The sequence below is a fragment of the Trifolium pratense genome, linkage group LG6, assembly GCF_020283565.1.
Source record: "Trifolium pratense cultivar HEN17-A07 linkage group LG6, ARS_RC_1.1, whole genome shotgun sequence".
Lineage (NCBI taxonomy): Eukaryota > Viridiplantae > Streptophyta > Magnoliopsida > Fabales > Fabaceae > Trifolium > Trifolium pratense.
In genome coordinates, this window is record NC_060064.1 from 28,530,218 (window position 1) to 28,552,351 (window position 22,134).

The following is a 22,134-nucleotide window of genomic DNA, read 5'->3' on the forward strand; positions in this document are numbered from 1 at the left end:
CTTGGCTACGAGCTAAATTTATTCTGATGTAGATGCCACACATCTCAGCATGGAGCGCATCGCATGAGCCAATTTTACGCGCAAAACTGCTTAAACAATTACCATTATTGTTTTGAAGGAAACCTCCACACCTTGACAGGTTAATTGAGTTTTCATGAGCGTTATCACAATTGAGTTTAATCCATCATTCTTTCACCCAATAAAAATAGTATATTTTTTTAAGGCATTCCATTCACATGAGTTTGCTTGCATCTATCGATCTCGGTTACCATCTTGAGATATGAGTTGGGTTGCTGGGCAGCGAAAACCCTCCTCACAAATACTTTTGTTTCTCCACATCCACAAGTACCAGCATGTTACCATAAAAATAGTTTGTCAATCCTTATTGTGCGCTCCCGATATGCTATCGAAGATCCCGTCCCTACAAGACAAATAAAAGAAGTTAGTGATATTATTAGAAGTCACTATTCGGATCCAAATTTGGGTTGCATGTATACGATCCCTTAAAACATGGATAATTGTCTCATCATCATTCTCACAAGGAGAGATGGACGAAATCTCATTCCTCCATTTGCTTCTTTTATAATTAAGAGGCGATCAGGAGTAGTAATCCACAAGAATGTTTGGATTATATGGGGTCATTCCAACTCCACAAACTTTTCTAATTTCCCGCAATGGAGAGATTGTTTCCTCGCTAAAAGTTATATGTGTTTTGCACAGTAAATTGGCGAGTGCTTGTGCCATCCAACCCTAACAAATCTGGATATTAAAGTATTCATATCTTAAAAATTCATATTTAATTAATTCTTGTTAAAAAATAAATAAAATTTTGTACCAGATATTTTTAGAGTTTGAATCTACTCATTTTTATTTCTTTCTCAGATGTATAAATGTGTAGTGTGGTTTAATTTAGATCAATTTTTAGATATACAAAATACAATTTTTTTTAATTAACCATTTTGCAGAACAATAGATAAGGCAAAATAAATAAATTGCACATTAGGACAAACATTTTTTATATTCTTAAAAAGTAGAACACAAAAATTTGAAAACTTTGTTTACCATATTTATAATGTGTATAGTTAGCATTTTCCTTTAATTAATTAATTTCTCGTTATAAAATTCGATTTTTTTTTCCTTTCACACTAGTTTAATCTAGTTTGTGGGTCAGTTATGACATTAAATGATTTCAGCCCCCTCCCGATCGCAGTTGCGGGAATCGAACTGCGATTCTCCCTAACAAGTTAAGCGCCAATCACACTAAACCAACGATCAGTAAAAAAATTCCAAATTTTAATCATAATTAAACAAATTAAATTTTAATAGGATTATTGTACCAAAAAAAAAAATCTTAATAGGATTAACATTATGTGCAAAGAAAAATTTACCTCAAAATACAATGAAAATTAAGTAATGATCAAATTTAAAAATTTACAAATACTAAATTCAATGATAAAAAAATATAGAAATTATTAAGTCGGAAGTAGAAGAAAAACCTATCTCTCCCATCATCTTCCATCCTCACGCTCCCGTCTTCCATCTCTCAAACCCTAATTTTATTCTCACTCTCACTTTCACCTAAAATGTCCTCACAACGTTCAATTCCAACTCTTGACAGAATCAGCACCTTACCAGACTCCGTCATCTGCCACATTCTCTCATTTCTCCCTACCAAACAATCCGTAACAACAACCATTATCTCCAAAAGATGGAATCCATTATGGCTCTCAGTTCTCACTCTCGATTTCGACGATCAAAAATTTTCAGACTTCGCCACTTTTCGACATTTAATATACTCAGTCATGCTCGCTCGTCACACCACATTGCCTATCCAATCATTGCGTCTCAAATGTGGCATCTCTTCGGGATGCAATCCCTATGATATCAATCGAATTGTTCGTGCTGCTTTACAACGAGGAATTGTGAATCTTATCTTGGATTTTTCCTATACTGATTTTGATTTTCAAATTGGATTGAGTACTACAATTTCAAGTGTTTTCAATTGTAGGAACCTTGTTGTTCTTAAATTGACCTGTTTAACATTTACTGTTGTTCCTCAATTCAATTTTCCGCTACTCAAAACTCTTCATTTGGATAGTGTTTCCTTTTTGGGAGATCAAAATGAAGAATTTTATAAGTTTGTTGAGTTGTGTCCCATTCTAGAGGAATTGCAAACAACTAATATGCAATTTTGGGTATCGAATGACTGTGATAATGGAAAGTATAACAAATGCTTTTCCAATTTGGTTAGAGCTAAAATTTGTAATCTTACTTGGAGTTGGAATGTTCCATTTGCTTGGATTTGTAATGCAAAGTTTCTACATATAGAACTGGTATGAGTATAATTTGTCACGACTCGGTAGCTAATGTTATTAGAAGTTCAACTTGATTTCTAATGTTTGTCTTTATAACTCATGCAGAGCAAGGAGCAAAAAGTCCACACTTTTCATAATTTAACTCACTTTGAGCTTATCTTTAAGTCAGTTTGGCAGAGGAAATGGAACTGGCTGGTAGAACTGCTTGAACATTGTCCCAAGCTGCAAAATCTTACTCTTAATCAGGTTTTACTCATGTCAATGTTGATATGTTTTAACTTTGCTTTTACTATTTTAGATTTTTTATTTTCTAATTTTTTTTTTATGTGGATTTTGATAGCTTTATGGACATGGAATTGATAAGGACAATTGGAAGGAACCAAAAAATGTTCCCGGATGCATTTTCTCTCAACTTAGGAAATGTTCATTTATAGCTTATGAAGGCTCGGAGTGCGAGTTTCGATTTGCAGAGTATATTTTGAAGAGTGCAAAAGTATTGCGCACCATGACAATCAATGCCTCCCTGGTGGATATAAATCTAAAGCACCAAATGTTAAGGGATTTATCTTTGTGTCCCAGGGGCTCTGCTACATGTAAACTTTCATTCGATTGACGAAGGTTAGGGCATGTCAACATTAGTCATATTAGATTCTAAATTCTAGATTCTATATATGAAATATTAGTAGCATGGACAGTTTGCAGCACATGAACTTTGTTTCAGTAGATCCTCTAAGTCATATATTTTCAAATATATACTTTGATTCTAGTTCCTCCAAACCTTTGTGAACTTTCCGTTCTTATTGATAAATGATTCTCTTTTGATGGTTATCATTGTCTTGCAGTTAATTTTAAATATCGACATGATACTTCACCACAACCGACAAAGGGTTTAAATTCTGAATTTGTGTTTCTTAATTTTGTCAAAATATATAGACTAAAATAGTTGAATGCAAGCAGGGGCGGTTCTAAGGCCCAGCAAGCCTGGGCAGTTTAGGGCAAAACTGTTGGTATTATTATGGGTTTGTTTAGGGCAAAACTGAGATTTTTAGGGGTTAGTTTAGGGTGTTAATCCATATATTATGTCACATGTTAAATTTTGCCTAGACTCTATAATAATCCTGGCTCCACCGCTGAATGCAAGCGTGCTTTCATTGGAAAATGGGTAGTACAATCTTAGTTTGTTTTAAAGTCAAAGAGTCTAGTTCAAAATGACTCACACCATGTAGTAGCTTTTAGAATATTGATTTACAATGAAAATCATCTAGATTGATTGTTGTCATTCTTTGTTTTATTTCTGATATGCTATTTGTTAAGCAATTGGCCAAAATTTGTAGTCTTTCTAATAGCCTCCTTGTTCTAAGGCCTATGATACAAAGTATTGGTATTGGGTATGGGATGCAAATCAGCACAAATGTGTGGAGGGACATACATAATGGCAAATTATAGCATGCCTACATGCATGGCAGTGACAACTAGTAGAGGTAGAGAATAAGGCATATGCTAGAAATATGGGAAGTAGAGAATAAGCAGATATATGTCAGATGGAAATTTGTTGAAAATCCATAGGTGTCTTGTAAAAGGGCTGTTGTTGTGAAACGTGTGTAAATTTTGTTTATGCGTATTCAATTGTTTCCTGATAAGCTAAGGCTTCTCCCCAGCTCTGATTGTGTGTGATAGAAATGTTACCAAACACTCAAGCAGGGTGATTTCAGCTTCTGACGTGGTACTGGTAAGAATTTTCAGAAGTATTAATTTTTTTTATCATATGAGGCACAAAAGGAAATAAACAGGTTCCAACAAATTCAAAATTTCAATTTTCAACACTAAATACTAGTAACTTGTAGCAGAAATTACCTCGCAGCAGTTCTCTTTTTAGATATGTCACAACCTCTCATTTGTGAATGGCTCAACATTTCAAAACTATTGATTCATCCTTCTTCTCCCTTTGTGTATCTTGTTGATTTGTAAGAACACTGCAAATCACATACTACTTTCTCTTACCCTCATCAGTGCCTCTGTTACAAGTCCTCCCACCCCATCTTGTTTTGATTTAGTAGAAATATATCTAGGACTAGAATCCCCTTATAACTATCATTACAGTGAGATAGTACGATTAAACTCACTTTAGTTATTTTGATCCTTTTATTCCTTATATGAATGAATTAACAACCACAGTTGTTGTGTTCATGAAATTTACTTGCTTGAGATAGTACGATTACGAATCCAACTCAGTTCTGGCTAGAATATTTACCAGATTTTAGTAATGATAGTTATAAGGAGATACTTAATTTGTTTGTGCTGGTCTGCTGGAGGTTCAGGTATATGAGCTTCAAATTCATCTTAATTTGGTTCCTCATCATGTTCGATGATGATGCTATTTTGTGCCCCCACCGTTTTGGTTTCGAAAGTTTAAAGATGTTGGTTTGATTGATTTTATATGCTTGAAAATTAGTTTATAAGATGGTGAATATGAGGGCTGGACTACCATAAACATTTTGGAGGTTCAAATGTGGTCTATTAGTTTCTCTGCAGAAAATTTGAGAAAACAAATTCTGTTTTTAATCATATGCATTTTTCTATGATGAATTCTAGAAAATTAAATACAGGAATTTGTTCTTATGTATGTTAGGATGATCCCTATTAAGTTTTGTTCATGTATTGGTTGATATTTGTTTGAGATATATGGTTGCTAGCTATCTTGCATTCTTGTGACTGGTATTTTGTGTGCCTTGTTTCAAATTGATGATAGTAGCTAGAACTCATTTTGGATTAGATATAATGATTAGTATATAAGATGTAGAGTTCAAAACTTTGATTAAATAGCTAAGTGGTGCTTAGGCATAACTCAAGAGTGACTACATAGGAATTCAAGTGGCACAAGTTTAAGCCACAGACTATGTACTCAGGTTTCCCCATAGCTTCCAAATTGAAGCTATAGTTTAAGAGAAAAAAGACACAAATATAACTCTCAAATTACAGGGAGTTTTTTAAATTATTATAATTAGGTTTATAAGTGACAGGTTAATATGTTGTAATTATAATAATAGTTGAAGTTGTATAATTTGATGTGAATGTGATTATTAATATGTTGTTATATCAACTTAAAAAAATTGTTATGTCAACAAATTCAAAACCAGAATACAGGATCGCGCGAAAAATAACACATGATGTTTTTTCTTAATTAATTTTAGCCAAAGATATTGCATTTATAATCAATTTGAGAATTTTAATCTTCCATTTATGACCTTTTCTGGTGATGTAAAATTGAGGATATTGGTGTACAAAATTTAAATTTATGTTCAGATTCCAGCTAAAGGAATCAAGCATAGTCGACACATGACTTATTCATCTCAATTTAATTACCAATTTCTTCATTCCATCGTAACCTCCAAGTTTGACCAATGACCATTATAGTTGGAAAGTTCTAATCACTCGCCATTTTCTTTATGTACACACCAAAAGAACAATAATAAAAAAGTCAAACCTTCTTCCATAATCTTGAAATTCTCAATCATAATCCATCAAATATTCCCATCATCTTCATAAGAAATTCTGAATTAAACACAAACCCCTCCACATACCATTAACCTTTGATCTTCTATCTCATAAAAATACAAAAATAGAAAGAAAAAAATGGACACCATAATTCTATATCCAGTCATGGGAAGAGGACACTTAGTCCCAATGGTAGAATTAGGAAAATTCATAACAACTCACCACCATGACACTCTCTCCGTTAAAATCTTCCTCCCCTCGTCTTCGAATACTACCAACAGCCAATACATCACCACCCTGATCGCCGCCACACCTTCCATCACATTCCACCAACTCTCTCGCTCTCAAAACTTAACCACCAGCCTTCAATCCTTCATTTCTCAATCCTCCAAACCCAAAGCATTCATCTTAGATTTTTTCAACCACTCTGCTGTTGCGATAACCACCGTGCTAAACATCCCAACCTTCTATTACTTTCCCAACGCGGCTAGCACTGTTGCGCTCTTCCTCTACACCCCAACAATATACCACAACACCAGCAACAAAAAAACCTCCATCTACAATGATGCGCTTCGTAATATCCCTGGCTTGCCACCTCTCTCACCGGAGGATATGCCGGAACCAATGGTTGACCGTAGAAGCCAAAGTTACAAGTCGTTCATGAACATGTCAATTCAAATGAGAAAAACCGATGGGTTAATTGTTAACTCGTTTGAGATGCTTGAAACCAAAGCTTTCATGGCATTGAAGAATGGAGCTTGTGTAATGGAAGAACAAAAACCGCGTGTTTTTTGTGTTGGGCCGTTAGTGGAAACAGTTAAGGAAAACAATGATGTTGTTGATGATGATGATCATGATGGGTGTTTTAGTTGGCTCAACTTACAACCAAGTCAAAGTGTTGTCCTTTTGAGCTTTGGAAGCTATGGAAGATTCTCAAAGAGTCAAATAATAGAGATAGCTATAGGGTTGGAGAAGAGTGAGAAAAGGTTTTTGTGGGTAGTGAGGAACCCAATTGGGTATGAAAGGAAAGAACTTAGTTTTGAGGAGTTATTACCAAAAGGATTTTTGGAGAGAACAAAGGAAAAGGGAAAAGTGTTGAGAGATTGGGCTCCACAAGTGAAGATATTGAGTCATGATTCGGTGGGCGGGTTTGTGACACATTGCGGTTGGAATTCAGTGTTGGAAGCAATTAATTGTGGAGTATCAATGATAGCGTGGCCTCTTTACTGTTGGGAAAAATCGGCATAGAGAAAATAAAAGAACGCAATCAACAACACAAGAATATAACGTGGAAACTCCAAAACCGGAGAAAAAACCACGGCCGTTGTCAAAACCGACAACCAGAGAATAAACACTATGTGAAAATTGTTACAACACATAGACTTCACTCTCAATCACCCCATGCCCCAATACACCCACACTCTCCAAAGTAAATATTTGAACTACATCTCAAATACTCTTAAACAAGAGCATAAGAGAAAAGCAAAAAGACACAAATATAAACTTAAAGTGTTTACAAGTGTTACTACTTGGTGCAATTATAAACAAAGAACTTAGGTCCATTATATAGCTTTGATTTCCTCCTTGCTTCACAATTCTAAGCGATGTGGGACTTTCAATAGCTATTTTTTAACCTCCTTCTTTTTCTTCATTAGCAATGTGGGACTTACATTGCAATCAATCCCAACAATCTCCACCTTGATTGTAATGGTCTTCAATCTTCATTGTCTACACCGACAATCATAATTCTCATTGTCTATACCGACAAATTAAATTATCATACTCCACCATAAAGAGTATACTCCACTTGGAACTAAATCATCCCAAGAATTTTCTTCACTTGAAACTAAACCATCCCAAGATTTTTCTTCACTTGGAACCAAGTCATCCCAAGAATTTCATCTCGAAACCTCACTGACAATTTATGGTGCAACTTCCATGTTGGCTTTCTCTGGAAGTTCATCAGCCATCGAGATAACCACGTACCTTGCATCAATGCCAACCAATGCCCGCACGCTATCATCACACACCTTGCATCCATGTCAACCGATGCCCATGTGTCACTTGAACAACTTCAAACATCTGTGAAACCACCTCAGGCCATTGTTAGGCTCCAACAATTCCAATTTAGTTACATCACCTAGTAAACCTTATTTCACTAGTCCAACTAAACTCATGTCACTAACAAGTACCCACCCGAAGATCCACAACTTAACCAAAACATGAGAATCACCACTAGTAACAGATGCATAACCAATAATAGTAGAACTATCTAACAACTAATCTACCTACTATCTATGCATCAAAGTTCAAGAAAATACCTCGCACTGTGTTAAAAGAAACTCACTCATACCTTGAACCTTACAAGCTTTCCGTCACCAAGATGAACAACTCCACCTTCAACTAGCTCTAGGGATTCAAAAGTATTTCTTCTTCAAACACATGTGATAGGAGCTTCCAAAGTCCATGACTCAACACTCCACCGATTCTCAACTTCCACTAGCACCTCCGCATCCTCATAATAAGTTGTTGTTTCAGACGTAACTCGAGTATTCTTATCACCGCCTCTCCAGACTGATGTTGAGTATTATTACCACCGCCTCTCCAGGCTGATGTTGAGTATTATTACCACCGCCTCTCCAGGCTGACCTTGTGTAACTCAGATTGCATCACCACATCCTTGACTTGATTTTCCACAAGCCAAACATCAATTTTCTCTAGTCTAAACTTCACAGCGGAACTCCCTCTCCTGGATCAAACCAAGAGCTCTGATACCAGTTGTTGGGAAAAATCGGCATAGAGAAAATAAAAGAACGCAATCAACAACACAAGAATATAACGTGGAAACTCCAAAACCGGAGAAAAAACCACGGCCGTTGTCAAAACCGACAACCAGAGAATAAACACTATGTGAAAATTGTTACAACACATAGACTTCACTCAACCTTCCCTTGGCCCCCAATACACCCACACTCTCCAAAGCAAATACCTAACTACATCTCTCAACCCTCTAATACAAGAGTACAAGAGAAAAACAAAAAGACACAAATATAAACTTAAAGTGTTTACAAGTGTTACTACTTGGTGCAATTATAAACAAAGAACTTAGGTCCATTATATAGCTTTGATTTCCTCCTTGCTTCACAATTCTAAGCGATGTGGGACTTTCAATAGCTATTTTTTAACCTCCTTCTTTTTCTTCATTAGCAATGTGGGACTTACATTGCAATCAATCCCAACATTTACGCGGAGCAAAGGTTGAATAGGGTTGTAATGGTGGAAGAAATGAAGGTGGCTTTGGCATTGAAACAGAATGAAGATGGATTTGTTAAGGCAAGTGAGTTGGAGAAGCGAGTTAGAGAGATTATGGACACGGATAGAGGGAGAGGAAAAAAGGTTAAAGAGAGAGTTTTGGGTGCTAAAAATGATGCAATTTCAGCACTTAGTGATGGTGGGTCTTCGAGGTTTGATTTGAACAAGTTGGTTGAGTTGTGGAGGCAATGATCATACTTTTCTTCTTGCATTGGTGTTTAATTAGGTGAACATTTGGATTTATACTTTGTATTTCATAATTTATTACATATATATAATATTATTGGTAGTAATTTTGGTTTGTTTTAGATCCACTCATAGTATATTAGAATTAAGAATGTGTGCAAATTATAGCATATATTAGAATAATGGTATAAAAAGTAAATAAGAATTGTGTACTTCAGATCCTTAATAGATTGACTGAAGGAGTATGTGGCTGAGAGCAAAACTACCCTCAGTCTTCATTATCCAACACTATATTTCCATCCTTTACAAGTGACTCCATTGAATCAAATAGAAATCACACTATACACTATCTGCAAATGCAAAAAGTCTTTGGCCACCATAGATGGCTTGAGATGTCCCAGATGCAGAAGCTCGACTCTAGGGTAAGCTTGCGCCGATAATTAAGCCAACAGCTCAGCGGGAGATTAGCCTTGGTTAGCTATCCCATGAACCCAACACAAATTAAGTAAAATAAATTTACTCAACATGGAAACATATTGTCAACCTTTAAAAAATAAGCATACTAGGAAGATTAAGCACTTATGTTTGTTTCATGGTACTTCAGGGTGTATCAAATCCAAGTAATAACATATAAACTTCTAAAGCATTTCAACTTCCAACAATATAAAACTAGGGCGAGGGATAAGATGGATTAGTTGATTGAATTTTTCATGATACAGATCAATCTAACTCAAAACAGAATTACATTTATCATTAAGAAGGGAAACTTCACAAAGGTTTGGAGAAGCTAGAATCAAAATATCTATTCGAAAATATATGACATAGACAACCTAGTGAAGTAGAGTTCATGTATTTCAAAACATTCAATGCTACTATTGCATAGCTTGAATCTAACATAACAGTAGGAAGTAGAAACCAAAGTAGAGGATGCTTCAACCTTCCTCAATCAAATGAAAGTTTACACACAGTAGAGCCCCTAGGACACAAAGATAATTTCATCAGCATTTGGTGCTTTATATTTAAATCCACCTCTGATGCACTAATTTTCATGGTGTGCAATGCTTTTGCATTCTTCAAAATGTACTTCGCAAACTGAAATTCACACTTCAAGCCTTCATAAGCTATAAGCGAACATGTTCCAAGCTCCGATGAAAGGCATTTGGGAACAATTGGTGGGTCCACCCAATCTTCATTGACAATTTCATCGAATATAAATTTACCATGAGTAGATGTATTATTAAAATGCTGTCAACAACAAACAATTTTTTAGAAAAAGTAATCAAAATAATGAAAGTAGAATTAAGTACGATGATCCTTTAATAACATCAACAAACAAGACCTGGTGAATGGTAAGATTTTGAAGCTTTGGACAATTTTGGAGCACTTCTGTCATCCACGTCCACTTCCCGATCCACTTCCACCTAATAAGCGCATTTACAGTCCATCCAAATACAATCTTCATGTGGGTTAAATTATGAAAGACGGGGACTTGGCAGTCATAAGGGCGATACTGCATGAGTGGCAAAAAAAATAATATTAAAATCAACCAAATTTGTTTTAACATGATGTTATTAAAAGGAGGTATTCATACCAGCTTTGCGCATAGAAACTTTGCATTACGAACCCAGGCAAACGGAAAGGCCCAACCTTGTATGTCAATATTTGCTTTGACCATTTTGGGTAAGCCTTTAAGCTCTCCACATTTATAACCAGACAGCCATACATTTTGTATTTGGAGATCCTCTAAAACAGGACACCCGTGTAGGAATCTCTTAAGATAAATAGGTTTTGAGAAAGAGATATTTGCCAAATGAAGAGTTTTGAGTAAGGGAAAATTGACTTTGGAAAAATCATCCATTGTTAGCCACTTCAACTTAAGAACAGTGAGGCTATTACAAGTTAAAACACATTGTGGTAACTTAAAGCAACGAATCCATGGAGTCAACAAGTAAAGATTGAGATTCTGAATTCCTCGTTGCACAACAGCATGAATAAATCTATTGACATCGTGTGGGTTGAAGTCAGAAGACTTACCACATTTGAGTCGGAATGATTGGATGGGCAGCGTGATGTTTCTCAAGAGCATGACTGAGTACACAAAATGTCGAAAAGTTGCGAAGTCTGCAAAGTTTTGTTCGTCGAAGTTGAGAGTGAGAACTGAGAGCCACAGTGGATTCCATCTCTTGGAGAGGATACTTGTAGCAGCGGATTGTTCGGTAGGGAGAAATGAGAGGATGTGGCTGATAACAGAGTCTGGCAGGGTGCTGATTCTGTCCTCAGTTGGAATTGAACGCTGAGAAGACATTTTCAGGTGAGAATGTGAATGAAAATGAAAGCAGAGGGATATGGAAGCTATTACATAGCGTATGAGAAAAGATGTGATGAGGGTGAATAAGTGAACATTGAAGAAAGTGAATATGAATGACAAGTACTAGAAGTGTTTATATTGACGTTGAACATGAAAAGTGTTATGGGAATAGCGAGGTAGTCTTTTTAGTTCCCCAAAATTTTATTCACTGCTACAATCTATCTAGGAATTCAAGTATTTAACGGACATTTCACTTAGGGGTGTATGGGAAAATCCAGTCGAACAAGTTAAACTCAGTCAATCCAATCCAATCCAATCCAAAAGAGTAGTTTGGGTCGGACAAATAGGTGAATATGAATTTTAAAAATGGAAAATCCATTAAAAAATTGAGTTTTGGGTAAAACCGGACCCAACCTACAAAACTCACTGACCCACCGATGCTATGCTTTTTTAAATATTTGTTTTTAAAATGCTAAAATTTTTGTCATTTGATCATTAAATATTTTTATATTGAAAATGAGTTATATTATTTTTTACGAAAATAAAAAGATTAAATAACTTTTATAAACAAATATGATAATTCATCACACAATTTTTTTAAAAAAATAAAAAAAATGAATAATTTTCATAAACAAATATAGTAATTCACGTTTAGTCATTTGATATTAAAAAAGTAAAAAAAAAAAAAAATTTGGATAGCTGATGGTGGCTCTGCAAGTGCATAGAATCGCAACCAAATAATAAAGTGATAAGTTATCGTTCTACACAGGGATTGTGCCAAAATTACTAGTTTCGTTTAGAAATTTAGATAGTTTTGCATTCGCTTTGTTGTTTAGAGATAGTTGTGCTGATAAAAATAAATGGCAGGAAAGTAAATGACAGATAAAAGTAAAAAGGTGCATGTGTATCCACGCAGGGTGGTTAAGTGTTTTCGAATCCCTCCCTTACGCTTGTTAGGTGGTTAACTTCTTTTGTTCTCCTCTATTAGGATTAGTCTTTATTAAATAGGTTCAGGAGCACTCTTTGCCTATTTCTATTACAAACCGATTAGAGCCTAGTTTAGGTTGCCTTTACTGCTTATATGTATCCTCGCCCCGGTCGGTTCAGCTTTTTCGTAGTAACTGGTAAGAAGATGATGCTGGAACATGGCCAGAAACATATAACATTAGCTAGCTAGCTTACTTTTTTAAACAGAAAATGAGACCTCACTGTAAATATGCATGATTTGCTCTATTCAGTTTTGGTTTCGACACTTTTTTTGCAAAAGAATAGAGTTGAAACAATATTCAGGACTACTTCAAGTTCCAATTGGCAAGGAAATTTCAAAATTTTATAAACTCTCCAAGATAGGTTTCTAAAATTTATGAAATAATATATACCACTGTGTTGAGAATCATCAGAGATGGATAGGTTTGTAAAATCCAATAGAGAATGTTTCAATGGTCCCTGATCAAGTGGATGCATTAAGTTAAAAACAACCAAGTTCTAAAGATAAAATTCTAAAAGCTAAGAACAAACCACCAAATTTCCATTGAAAGCACCCTCACATTCAACTACTTAAGTCTATTGAGTTGTAAATTATGATATCAATTACTCCTTTCCACAAGTTCACAATAAACGTTGTGCACAAACAATTTCCTTATGTGAGAGATAAAAAGCATGATTAACAAACTTAAGAAACACAAATTCAGAATTTACACCTTTGTCATTTATGATTATGCATCATAACAATATTTATGAATAATAGCAAAACAATGATATGCAATTATGCATCAATCTAACTCAAAACAAAACATTTATCAGTAAGAAGGGAAAGTTCACAAAGGTTTGAAGAAGCTATAATCAAAACATCTAATTGATAATATATGACATAGACCACACCTAGTGAGGTCGGCGTCACCAGTTCATGTATTTGAAAACATTCAATGCTAATACTGCATATCTAGAATCTAACATAATAGTAAGGAAGTAGAAACCAAAGTAGCGGTGCTCCAACCTTTCTCAAACAAATGAAAGTTTACACGTAGTAGAGCCCCTAGGACACAAAGATAGTTTCATCAGCATTTGGTGCTTTATGCTTAAATCCACATCTGATGCACTAATTTTCATGGTGTGCAATGCTTTTGCATTCTTCAAAATGTACTCTACAAACTGAAACTCGCACTTCATGCCTTCATAACCTATAAGCGAACATGTTCTAAGCTCCGATGAAAGGCATTTGGGAACAATTGATGGGTCCACCCAATCGTCATTGCCAATTTCATGTCTACCACTAGAATCCTGTCAACAATAGACAACTTATTTAGAAAAAGTAATCAAAATAATGAAAGTAGAATTTTTAAACTAGACCTCATGAATGGTGAGATTCTGAAGCTTAGGACAATTCTCGAGCACTTCTGTCATCCACTTCCACTTCCCAAGCCAATCATTTGTAGTCGATCCAAATATAATCTTCAGGTTGGTTAAATTAAGAAAGGCGGGGACTTGACAGCCATAAGGGCGATTCTGGATGCATGAGTTGCAAAAAAGAAATTTAGAAATCAACCAAATTTATGTTAACATTATGGTATCAAATTAGGGAGGAGCCATGGTATCCATACCAATTTTACACATAGAAACTTTGCGTTACGAACCCAAGAAAACAGAAAGTTCCAATTCGAATATGTTGAGTTAATAATATTTGCTTTGACCAATTTGAGTAAGCCGTTAAACTCTCCACATTCATAATCTAACAGCAATACATATTGTATATGAAGATCCTCTAAAACGGGACACCCACATAGGAATCTCTTAAGAAAACTTGGATGTAATGAGAAGAAACGGATACGATTTAGATGAAGAGTTTTGAGTAAGGGAAAATTGACTTTGGAAAAATGTTGTATCGTTAGGCGCTTCAACTTAAGAACAGTGAGGCTATTACAAGTTAAAACACATTGTGGTAACTTAAAGCCCGAACGATAACACAACATTTCAAGATTGAGATTCTGAATTCCACGTTGCACAACAGCTTCAATAAATCTATTGACATCGTGTGGGTTGAAGTCAGAAGTGTTACCACATTTGAGTCGGAATGATCGGATGGGCAGCGTGATGTTTCTCAAGAGCATGACTGAGTACACAAAATGTCGAAAAGTTCCGAAGTTTGCAAAGTTTTGTTCGTCGAAGTCAAGAGCGAGAAGGGTGAGCCACAGTGGATTCCATCTCTTGGAGAGGATACTTGTGGCAGCGGATTGTTTGGTAGGGAGAAATGAGAGGATGTGGCTGATAACAGAGTCTGGCAGGGTGCTGATTCTGTCCTCAGTTGGAATTGAACGCTGAGAAGACATTTCAGGTGAGAATGTGAATGAAAATGAAAGCAGAAAGTGTTTCTGGGACTATGATTGAGGAGTAGAAGTGTTTGTATCAGACATGCTTTGTATATATTGAACATTGAAATGTGTTATGGGAATAGAGAGGTCTCTGTCTTTTTAGTTCCCCAAAATTTTATTCACCTCTACAATCTACTACAGTAGTAGTATCTAGTAATTCAAGAGACCGACCTTTCACTTCTTCGGATGCTTCACTTCAATGATTTTAAAATCTACGATATGCTCAATATCTTTCCATCTCAAAATATAATAACTCATTGATCATTGCACGTACGTCAAAATATAATTTTGATTACGAATATTTTTGATTGTCTATTACTAAAAATTATAAAAATTTGATATTTTGAAAATATTTTATATGATAATATTTACATTTATATACTTTTAAAAAATTACAGTCAAAACTCAAAACATATAAATAGTGCATTAGTTAATGTAGGTCTTATAAAATGGGACGGAGAGAGTAATATTTTCCAACTATAACCTCTAATCATTATTACTTTCGCGACTTTCATGTAATTTATCGATACTTTTTAAGGGCAATTAAATAAAGGATCATGTAAAACAGTGTTTTCGGGACATTTGTCAAGCATACTTAAAAACAGAATTATGACTTACTGTATTAAACTTGCATTGTAAAACTTTAAGCTTGTTTAATACCTTAAGATATCTCTCAATAGTTTTATTAAGAGCTTTTATTAACTGATTTTTGGTAAGACTAGAAAATATCTCATCTACTTCATCTGAATCTGCTTTTGGCGCTCATCATCTGAATCTACCGAAACCATAAGTGTTAGATTAGCTTCTTCTTCTTCTTCATCTTCATCTTCAGATGATAGTTCTTCAAACGTTGCCATCAGACTCTTCTTTAGCTTGTTTTTAAACTGTTGCTTCTTAGAATTGTTCCTCTTGTTCTTATCCTTGGAGAACATCTCTGGACAATCAGCAATGAAGTGTCCTGGCTTTTTGCAGTTGAAACAGTTCTTTTATTCTTCTTTCTTTCCGAGTATTCTTACCACCGCCTCTCCAGGCTGGCCTTCATCGCAATCTCCATTAGTTTTTTACCGCCGAGGCACCGGATAACAACAAGCCATGTTTTATCCATCATCCCGAACCTTAAAATTGCTCTTGCTCCTATCTTCACTTTCCTCAATTTCAAATTGTCTCTGGAAAGTCCCTCGATAACCCATTTTGAACCCATGGTACTTAATCCATTTAACCCTTTGCCCCACGGTGGGCACCAATTGTTGTGAATCCGAACCGAAAAAACACACCAATAATACTTAGTGTGTGAGACAAATGAATTGAAGCAACCAAATCAAAATGGATGAGCAATAACCACAAAAGTTAAAACTACAAAACGATAAAGAGACACGAAATTGTTTACCCAGTTCGGTTAAAATCAACCTACTCTGGGGAGAGAGACTCTCCAATCCACTATCAAACTTCCTTCTTGATTATAAGATTCAATACAAAGAGTTACAAGATTTAGAGTTTTCCTAAATCAACCATTTTCCCAAATCTCTTTCCTTGAGCAAGAGATTTCAATGATAAGTGATTGCAAGGTGTTAGAAACACTTCCCCAACCCTAGAGATTATCCAAGAGAAACCCTCTAACACTCTAGCTTGATGTTGGAAGAAGAACCCTAAAAACCTCACATTTTCTCCCTTTTGCAGCTGCAAAACGCAGCAGAAAACACTTATACCAGCAGCCCTGCGCCTGGCACGGCTAACAGCCAATCACCACCATCTTGCAAAACTCAATTGCGCCTGGCGCAAGGGGTGCTGCGCCTAGCACAGGCGGCAGCCCCCAATCCTGTTTTCTGCTTTTCCACTTCAATTAGAAGGCAAAATCCAACAATAAGTAAAAAGGTTTAGGGTTTGTTTGGTTCAAGTGACTCCATTAGAAGCCCCATGTATGTGGCTGAGAGCAAAACTACCCTCAGTCTTCATTATCCAACACTATATTTCCATCCTTTACAAGTGACTCCATTGAATCAAATAGAAATCACACTATACACTATCTGCAAATGCAAAAAGTCTTTGGCCACCATAGATGGCTTGAGATGTCCCAGATGCAGAAGCTCGACTCTAGGGTAAGCTTGCACCGATAAGCCAACAGCTCAGCGGGAGATTAGCCTTGGTTAGCTGTCCCATGAACCCAACACAAATTAAGTAAAATAAATTTACTCAACATGGAAACATAGTGTCAACCTTTAAAAAATAAGCATACTAGGAAGATTAAGCACTTATGTTTGTTTCATGGTACTTCAGGGTGTATCAAATCCAAGTAATAACATATAAACTTCTAAAGCATTTCAACTTCCAACAATATAAAACTAGGGCAAGGGATAAGATGGATTAGTTGATTGAATTTTTCATGATACGGATCAATCTAACTCAAAACAGAATTACATTTATCATTACAAAGGGAAACTTCACAAAGGTTTGGAGAAGCTAGAATCAAAATATCTATTCGAAAATATATGACATAGACGACCTAGTGAAGTAGAGTTCATGTATTTCAAAACATTCAATGCTACTATTGCATAGCTTGAATCTAACATAACAGTAGGAAGTAGGAATCAAAGTAGAGATGCTGGAACCTTTCTCAATTTACACACAGTAGAGCCCCTAGGACACAAAGATAATTTCATCAGCATTTGGTGCTTTATGTTTAAATCCACATCCGATGCACTAATTTTCATGGTGTGCAATGCTTTTGCATTCTTCAAAATGTACTCTGCAAACTGAAACTCACACTTCATGCCTTCATAACCTATAAGAGAACAATGTTCTAAGCTCACATGAAAGGCATTTGGGAACAATTGATGGCTCCAACCAATCGTCATCATCAATTTCATGTGAAACCTGTTAACAACAGACAATTTTTTCAGAAAAAGTAATCAAAATACAGGATTTGGAGATCCTCTAAACTCTCCACATTCTTAATCATACAGCAATACATCTTATATTTGGAGATCCTCTAAAACGGGACACCCATGTAGGAATCTCTTTAGAAATTCAGGATTTGATAAGAAGAAACGGATATTTTCCAAATGAAGAGTTTTGAGTATAGGAAAATTAACTTTGGAAACATTATTTATCGTTAGCTGCATCAACTTAAGAACAGTGAGGCTATTACAAGTTAAAACACATTGTGGTAACTTAAACCTATATGGAGTCAACATGTGAAGATTGAGATTCTGAATTCCACGTTGCACAACAGCTTGAATAAATCTATTCACAGCAGAGAACACTTATACCAGCAGCCCTGCGCCTGGCGCGGCTAGCAGCCAATCACCACCATCTTGCAAAACTCAATTGCGCCTGGCGCAAGGGGTGCTGCGCCTAGCCCAGGCGGCAGCCCCCAATCCTGTTTTCTGCTTTTCCACTTCAATTAGAAGGCAAAATCCAACAATAAGTAAAAAGGTTTAAGGTTTCTCACTAAAAAATATTAAACATAGCGTAGAAACTTTTGAAATATTTTAAAATATCCTACAATATTGATGTTGTATTGGAGCCTCATATATATTGTTATTGGATGTATATATGTGCTCGGGCACCCTCATCTCGTGAGATAGCTTTAATAGCGAAATTTTGAGCCAGATTAAAGATGGAAATTGGATCCAAAACCCAAACCAGTTTGAACATACTAAGTGCCAGTAAATAGAATGTCTAGAACACCTATTAAAAAAATAATAAATTTAGATAAGTTGAGACCATTTTATCATTAAGTCATTTAGAAAAAGTAAAATTCATATAATGGATACTTTTGGCTTTTGTAAATGGTTAAATGATAAAACATTATTAACTGTATCTAGATTTCTTAAAAGAGTCAAAGTTTTTAGACAAAAATTAAAAGCTAAAAGGATAAAAAATTAGAGACGGAGAGTAATAAATGAAAAATACATTTAACTGCTAAGAAGATGATGCCGGAACATGGCCAGAAACATGAGACCTCACTGTAAATTTGCTCTATTCAGTTTTGGTTTCGACACTTTTTCGCAAATGAATAGAGTTGAAACAATATTCAGGACCGAGGTTTTAAATTGCGGTTGCGGTTGCAGTTGTTGCGAATGCGGTCATTGCGGTTACTGCAACGCGCAATGCGGTTGTTGCGGCCTGAAATCATTTTTAAATTTCACAAGCTATATAAAATGAAACTAGTATGTAACTACACTATTTATCCACCATTACATAGTCTTAGTTTATTCCATAAACAATACATAGTCTTAGTTTATTCCATAAACAATAATTTGAATGTATTGAAAATACACGGTTGAGAGATTGTCAAAAGTAAGTTTTTTCATTAATTTGACACAAATTAGGATTTGAAGTTCATAAATTTTATTTTTTTGTGAGAAAATTTGAATGAATATCGCCGAAAACATCTGATGCGGCTTCCAATGCGGTTACGATGCGGTCGTACACGTGAATTAAGATCACACCGCAATTGCGGTGCGATGCGGTTGCGGTCGCTACCGCATCAACAATACTGCGGCCGCAATTGCGAATGCGGACCGTAATTTAAAACCTTGTTCAGGACTACTTCAAGTTCCAATTGGCAGGGAAAGTTCAAAATTTTATAAACTCTCCCGAGATAGGTTTTTAAAATTTATGAATAATATATACCACTGTGTTGAGAATCATCAGAGATGGATAGGTTTGTAAAATCCAATAGAGAACGTTTCAATGGTCCCTGATCAAGTGGATGCATTAAGTTAAAAACAACCAAGTTCTAAAGATAAAATTCTAAAAGCTAAGAACAAACCATTCAATTTCCATTGAAAGCACCCTCACATTCAACTACTTAAGTCTATATATGTAGCTGCAAATTATGATATCAATTCCTCCTTTCCACAAGTCCACAATAAACGTTGTGCACAAACAATTTCCTTATGTGAGAGATAAAAAGCATGATTAACAAACTTAAGAAACACAAATTCAGAATTTACACCTTTGTCATTCATGATTATGCATCATAACAATATTTATGAATAATAGCAAAACAATGATATGCAATTATGCATCAATCTAACTCAAAACAAAACATTTATCAGTAAGAAGGGAAAGTTCACAAAGGTTTGAAGAAGCTATAATCAAAACATCTAATTGATAATATATGACATAGACCACCTAGTGAGGTCGGCGTCACCAGTTCATGTATTTGAAAACATTCAATGCTAATACTGCATATCTAGAATCTAACATAATAGTAAGGAAGTAGAAACCAAAGTAGCGGTGCTCCAACCTTTCTCAATCAAATGAAAGTTTACACGTAGTAGAGCCCCTAGGACACAAAGATAGTTTCATCAGCATTTGGTGCTTTATGCTTAAATCCACATCTGATGCACTAATTTTCATGGTGTGCAATGCTTTTGCATTCTTCAAAATGTACTCTGCAAACTGAAACTCGCGCTTCATGCCTACATAACCTATAAGCGAACATGTTCTAAGCTCCGATGAAAGGCATTTGGGAACAATTGATGGGTCCACCCAATCGTCATTGCCAATTTCATATATTTTTCTCTGTCAACAATAGACAATTTTCTTAGAAAAAGTAATCAAAATAATAAAAGTAGAATTTTAAAAAAAAGTACTATTGTCCTTTAATAACATCAACAGATTAAACTAGACCTCATGAATGGTAAGATTTTGAAGCTTAGGAGAATTTTGGAGCACTTCTGTCATCCACTTCCACTTCCCAAGCCAATCATTTGTAGTCGATCCAAATATAATCTTCAGGTTGGTTAAATTAAGAAAGGCGGGGACTTGACAGCCATAAGGGCGATTCTGGATGCATGAGTTGCAAAAAAGAAATTTAGAAAACAACCAAATTTATGTTAACATTATGGTATCAAATTAGGGAGGAGCCATGGTATTCATACCAGCTTTACACATAGAAACTTTGCGTTACAAACCCAAGAAAAAGGAATATTCCACATTGTTGAGTTAAAAATATTTGCTTTGACCAATTTGAGTAAGCCGTTAAACTCTCCGCATTCATAATCAAACAGCAATATATCTTGTATTTGGAGATCCTCTAAAACGGGACACCCATGTAGGAATTTCTGAAGATAAATAGGATGTCTTAAGAAGAAGCGGATATCTTCCAAATGAAGAGTTTTGAGTAAGGGAAAATTGACTTTGGAAAAATGTTGTATCCTTAGCCACTTCAACTTAAGAACAGTGAGGCTATTACAATTTAAAACACATTGTGGTAACTTAAAGCAATGACTCGTTGCAGTGAACATGTGAAGATTGAGATTCTGAATTCCACGTTGCACAACAGCTTGAATAAATCTATTGACATCGTGTCGGTTGAAGTCAGAAGAGTTACCACATTTGAGTAGGAATGATCGGATGGGCAGCGTGATGTTTCTCATGAGCATGACTGAGTACACAAAATGTCGAAAACTGGCGAAGTCTGCAAAGTTTTGTTGGTCGAAGTCGAGAGTTAGAAGTGAGAGCCACAGTGGATTCCGATTCCATTTCTTTGAGAGGATGGTTGTGGCAGCGGCTTCTTTGGTAGGGAGAAATGAGAGAATGTGGCAGATAACGGAGTCCGGCAGGGTGCTGATTCTGTCCACAGTTGGAGGAGTTGAACGGAGATATGACATTTGAAAGTGGCCGGATACAGAAGCACAGTGTATGGGAAAGATGTGATGAGATCAGTGCAGTAAATATGAAATCTAGTAATCTACACTTTGAAGTAAATGATTATGATTGAGAAGTAGTAGTAGAAGCTAGTAATCAGACATGCTTTGGACATCTGGATTTGATGGTAATATTGACATAGGTATAGATTGAACAATGAAAAGTGTTACGGGAATAGTGAAGTCTCTGTCATTTTACGTTCCCCAAAGTTTTATTTACTCCTACAATCTATCTATTTTATTTATTACACCTACAACTACAGGCTACAATCTATCTATCTATAATAATTAGAGCAATGAAGCTACTTATTTTCTAGGTAAAATTACACGGAAGCCTTCTGATTCTTTATCTTTTTTGTGTAATATTTTGATCTTTTATCTTTTAAAATATGCACAAATTTATCTTTTACTCCATTTTTTATTTAAAAACTACTGACAAATCAGCAATTTGGCAGTCATGTCACAATTTGTTTTAATTATTTTTTCCATAT

General features: G+C 35.5%; 5 protein-coding genes across 5 annotated transcripts; 2 read left to right on the forward strand and 3 right to left on the reverse strand.

The window, feature by feature from the left end:
* The first annotated feature begins 1,474 nt into the window (after positions 1–1,474).
* Positions 1,475–3,141, forward strand: LOC123888720 (probable FBD-associated F-box protein At1g32375). Its single transcript, XM_045937865.1, has 3 exons — positions 1,475–2,333; positions 2,421–2,561; positions 2,656–3,141. Exons 1-3 carry the CDS (start codon positions 1,584–1,586, stop codon positions 2,926–2,928), a joined length of 1,164 nt encoding a protein of 387 aa, XP_045793821.1. The 5' UTR covers positions 1,475–1,583; the 3' UTR covers positions 2,929–3,141.
* A 2,365-nt stretch (positions 3,142–5,506) lies between these two features.
* Positions 5,507–9,480, forward strand: LOC123888717 (UDP-glycosyltransferase 13-like). Its single transcript, XM_045937862.1, has 2 exons — positions 5,507–7,032; positions 9,052–9,480. The coding sequence occupies exons 1-2, from the start codon at positions 5,949–5,951 to the stop codon at positions 9,312–9,314; spliced, it is 1,347 nt and encodes a 448-aa protein (XP_045793818.1). The 5' UTR covers positions 5,507–5,948; the 3' UTR covers positions 9,315–9,480.
* Positions 9,481–10,003: 523 nt separating this feature from the next.
* On the reverse strand, positions 10,004–11,698 carry LOC123888719 (F-box/FBD/LRR-repeat protein At4g26340-like). Its single transcript, XM_045937864.1, has 3 exons — positions 10,900–11,698; positions 10,648–10,818; positions 10,004–10,553 (listed from the first exon to the last, which is right to left on the reverse strand). The coding sequence occupies exons 1-3, from the start codon at positions 11,611–11,613 to the stop codon at positions 10,251–10,253; spliced, it is 1,188 nt and encodes a 395-aa protein (XP_045793820.1). The 5' UTR covers positions 11,614–11,698; the 3' UTR covers positions 10,004–10,250.
* Positions 11,699–13,617: 1,919 nt separating this feature from the next.
* On the reverse strand, positions 13,618–14,942 carry LOC123892055 (FBD-associated F-box protein At4g10400-like). The gene is made up of 3 exons (XM_045941903.1): positions 14,226–14,942; positions 13,966–14,121; positions 13,618–13,896 (listed from the first exon to the last, which is right to left on the reverse strand). Exons 1-3 carry the CDS (start codon positions 14,940–14,942, stop codon positions 13,618–13,620), a joined length of 1,152 nt encoding a protein of 383 aa, XP_045797859.1.
* A 5,248-nt stretch (positions 14,943–20,190) lies between these two features.
* LOC123888721 (F-box/FBD/LRR-repeat protein At4g26340-like) lies at positions 20,191–21,704 on the reverse strand. Its single transcript, XM_045937866.1, has 3 exons — positions 20,885–21,704; positions 20,625–20,780; positions 20,191–20,516 (listed from the first exon to the last, which is right to left on the reverse strand). The coding sequence occupies exons 1-3, from the start codon at positions 21,605–21,607 to the stop codon at positions 20,244–20,246; spliced, it is 1,152 nt and encodes a 383-aa protein (XP_045793822.1). The 5' UTR covers positions 21,608–21,704; the 3' UTR covers positions 20,191–20,243.
* Between the last annotated feature and the right edge of the window lie 430 nt (positions 21,705–22,134).

Bases quoted from the DNA above. Each gene is read 5' to 3' on its own strand.
- LOC123888720 (XM_045937865.1), top strand. From the start codon at position 1,584: ATGTCCTCACAACGTTCAATTCCAACTCTTGACAGAATCAGCACCTTA. The intron at 2,334-2,420 runs GTATGAGTATAA...TAACTCATGCAG, and splicing joins AGTTTCTACATATAGAACTG to AGCAAGGAGCAAAAAGTCCA. The intron at 2,562-2,655 runs GTTTTACTCATG...GGATTTTGATAG, and splicing joins AAAATCTTACTCTTAATCAG to CTTTATGGACATGGAATTGA.
- LOC123888717 (XM_045937862.1), top strand. From the start codon at position 5,949: ATGGACACCATAATTCTATATCCAGTCATGGGAAGAGGACACTTAGTC. The intron at 7,033-9,051 runs TTTACTGTTGGG...TCAATCCCAACA, and splicing joins ATCAATGATAGCGTGGCCTC to TTTACGCGGAGCAAAGGTTG.
- LOC123888719 (XM_045937864.1), bottom strand. From the start codon at position 11,613: ATGTCTTCTCAGCGTTCAATTCCAACTGAGGACAGAATCAGCACCCTG. The intron at 10,819-10,899 runs GTATGAATACCT...CCACTCATGCAG, and splicing joins AGTTTCTATGCGCAAAGCTG to TATCGCCCTTATGACTGCCA. The intron at 10,554-10,647 runs GTCTTGTTTGTT...TGTTGTTGACAG, and splicing joins AAAATCTTACCATTCACCAG to CATTTTAATAATACATCTAC.
- LOC123892055 (XM_045941903.1), bottom strand. From the start codon at position 14,942: ATGTCTTCTCAGCGTTCAATTCCAACTGAGGACAGAATCAGCACCCTG. The intron at 14,122-14,225 runs GTAAAATTGGTA...TCATGCATCCAG, and splicing joins GTAACGCAAAGTTTCTATGT to AATCGCCCTTATGGCTGTCA. The intron at 13,897-13,965 runs GTCTAGTTTAAA...TATTGTTGACAG, and splicing joins AGAATCTCACCATTCATGAG to GATTCTAGTGGTAGACATGA.
- LOC123888721 (XM_045937866.1), bottom strand. From the start codon at position 21,607: ATGTCATATCTCCGTTCAACTCCTCCAACTGTGGACAGAATCAGCACC. The intron at 20,781-20,884 runs GTAAAGCTGGTA...TCATGCATCCAG, and splicing joins GTAACGCAAAGTTTCTATGT to AATCGCCCTTATGGCTGTCA. The intron at 20,517-20,624 runs GTCTAGTTTAAT...TATTGTTGACAG, and splicing joins AAAATCTTACCATTCATGAG to AGAAAAATATATGAAATTGG.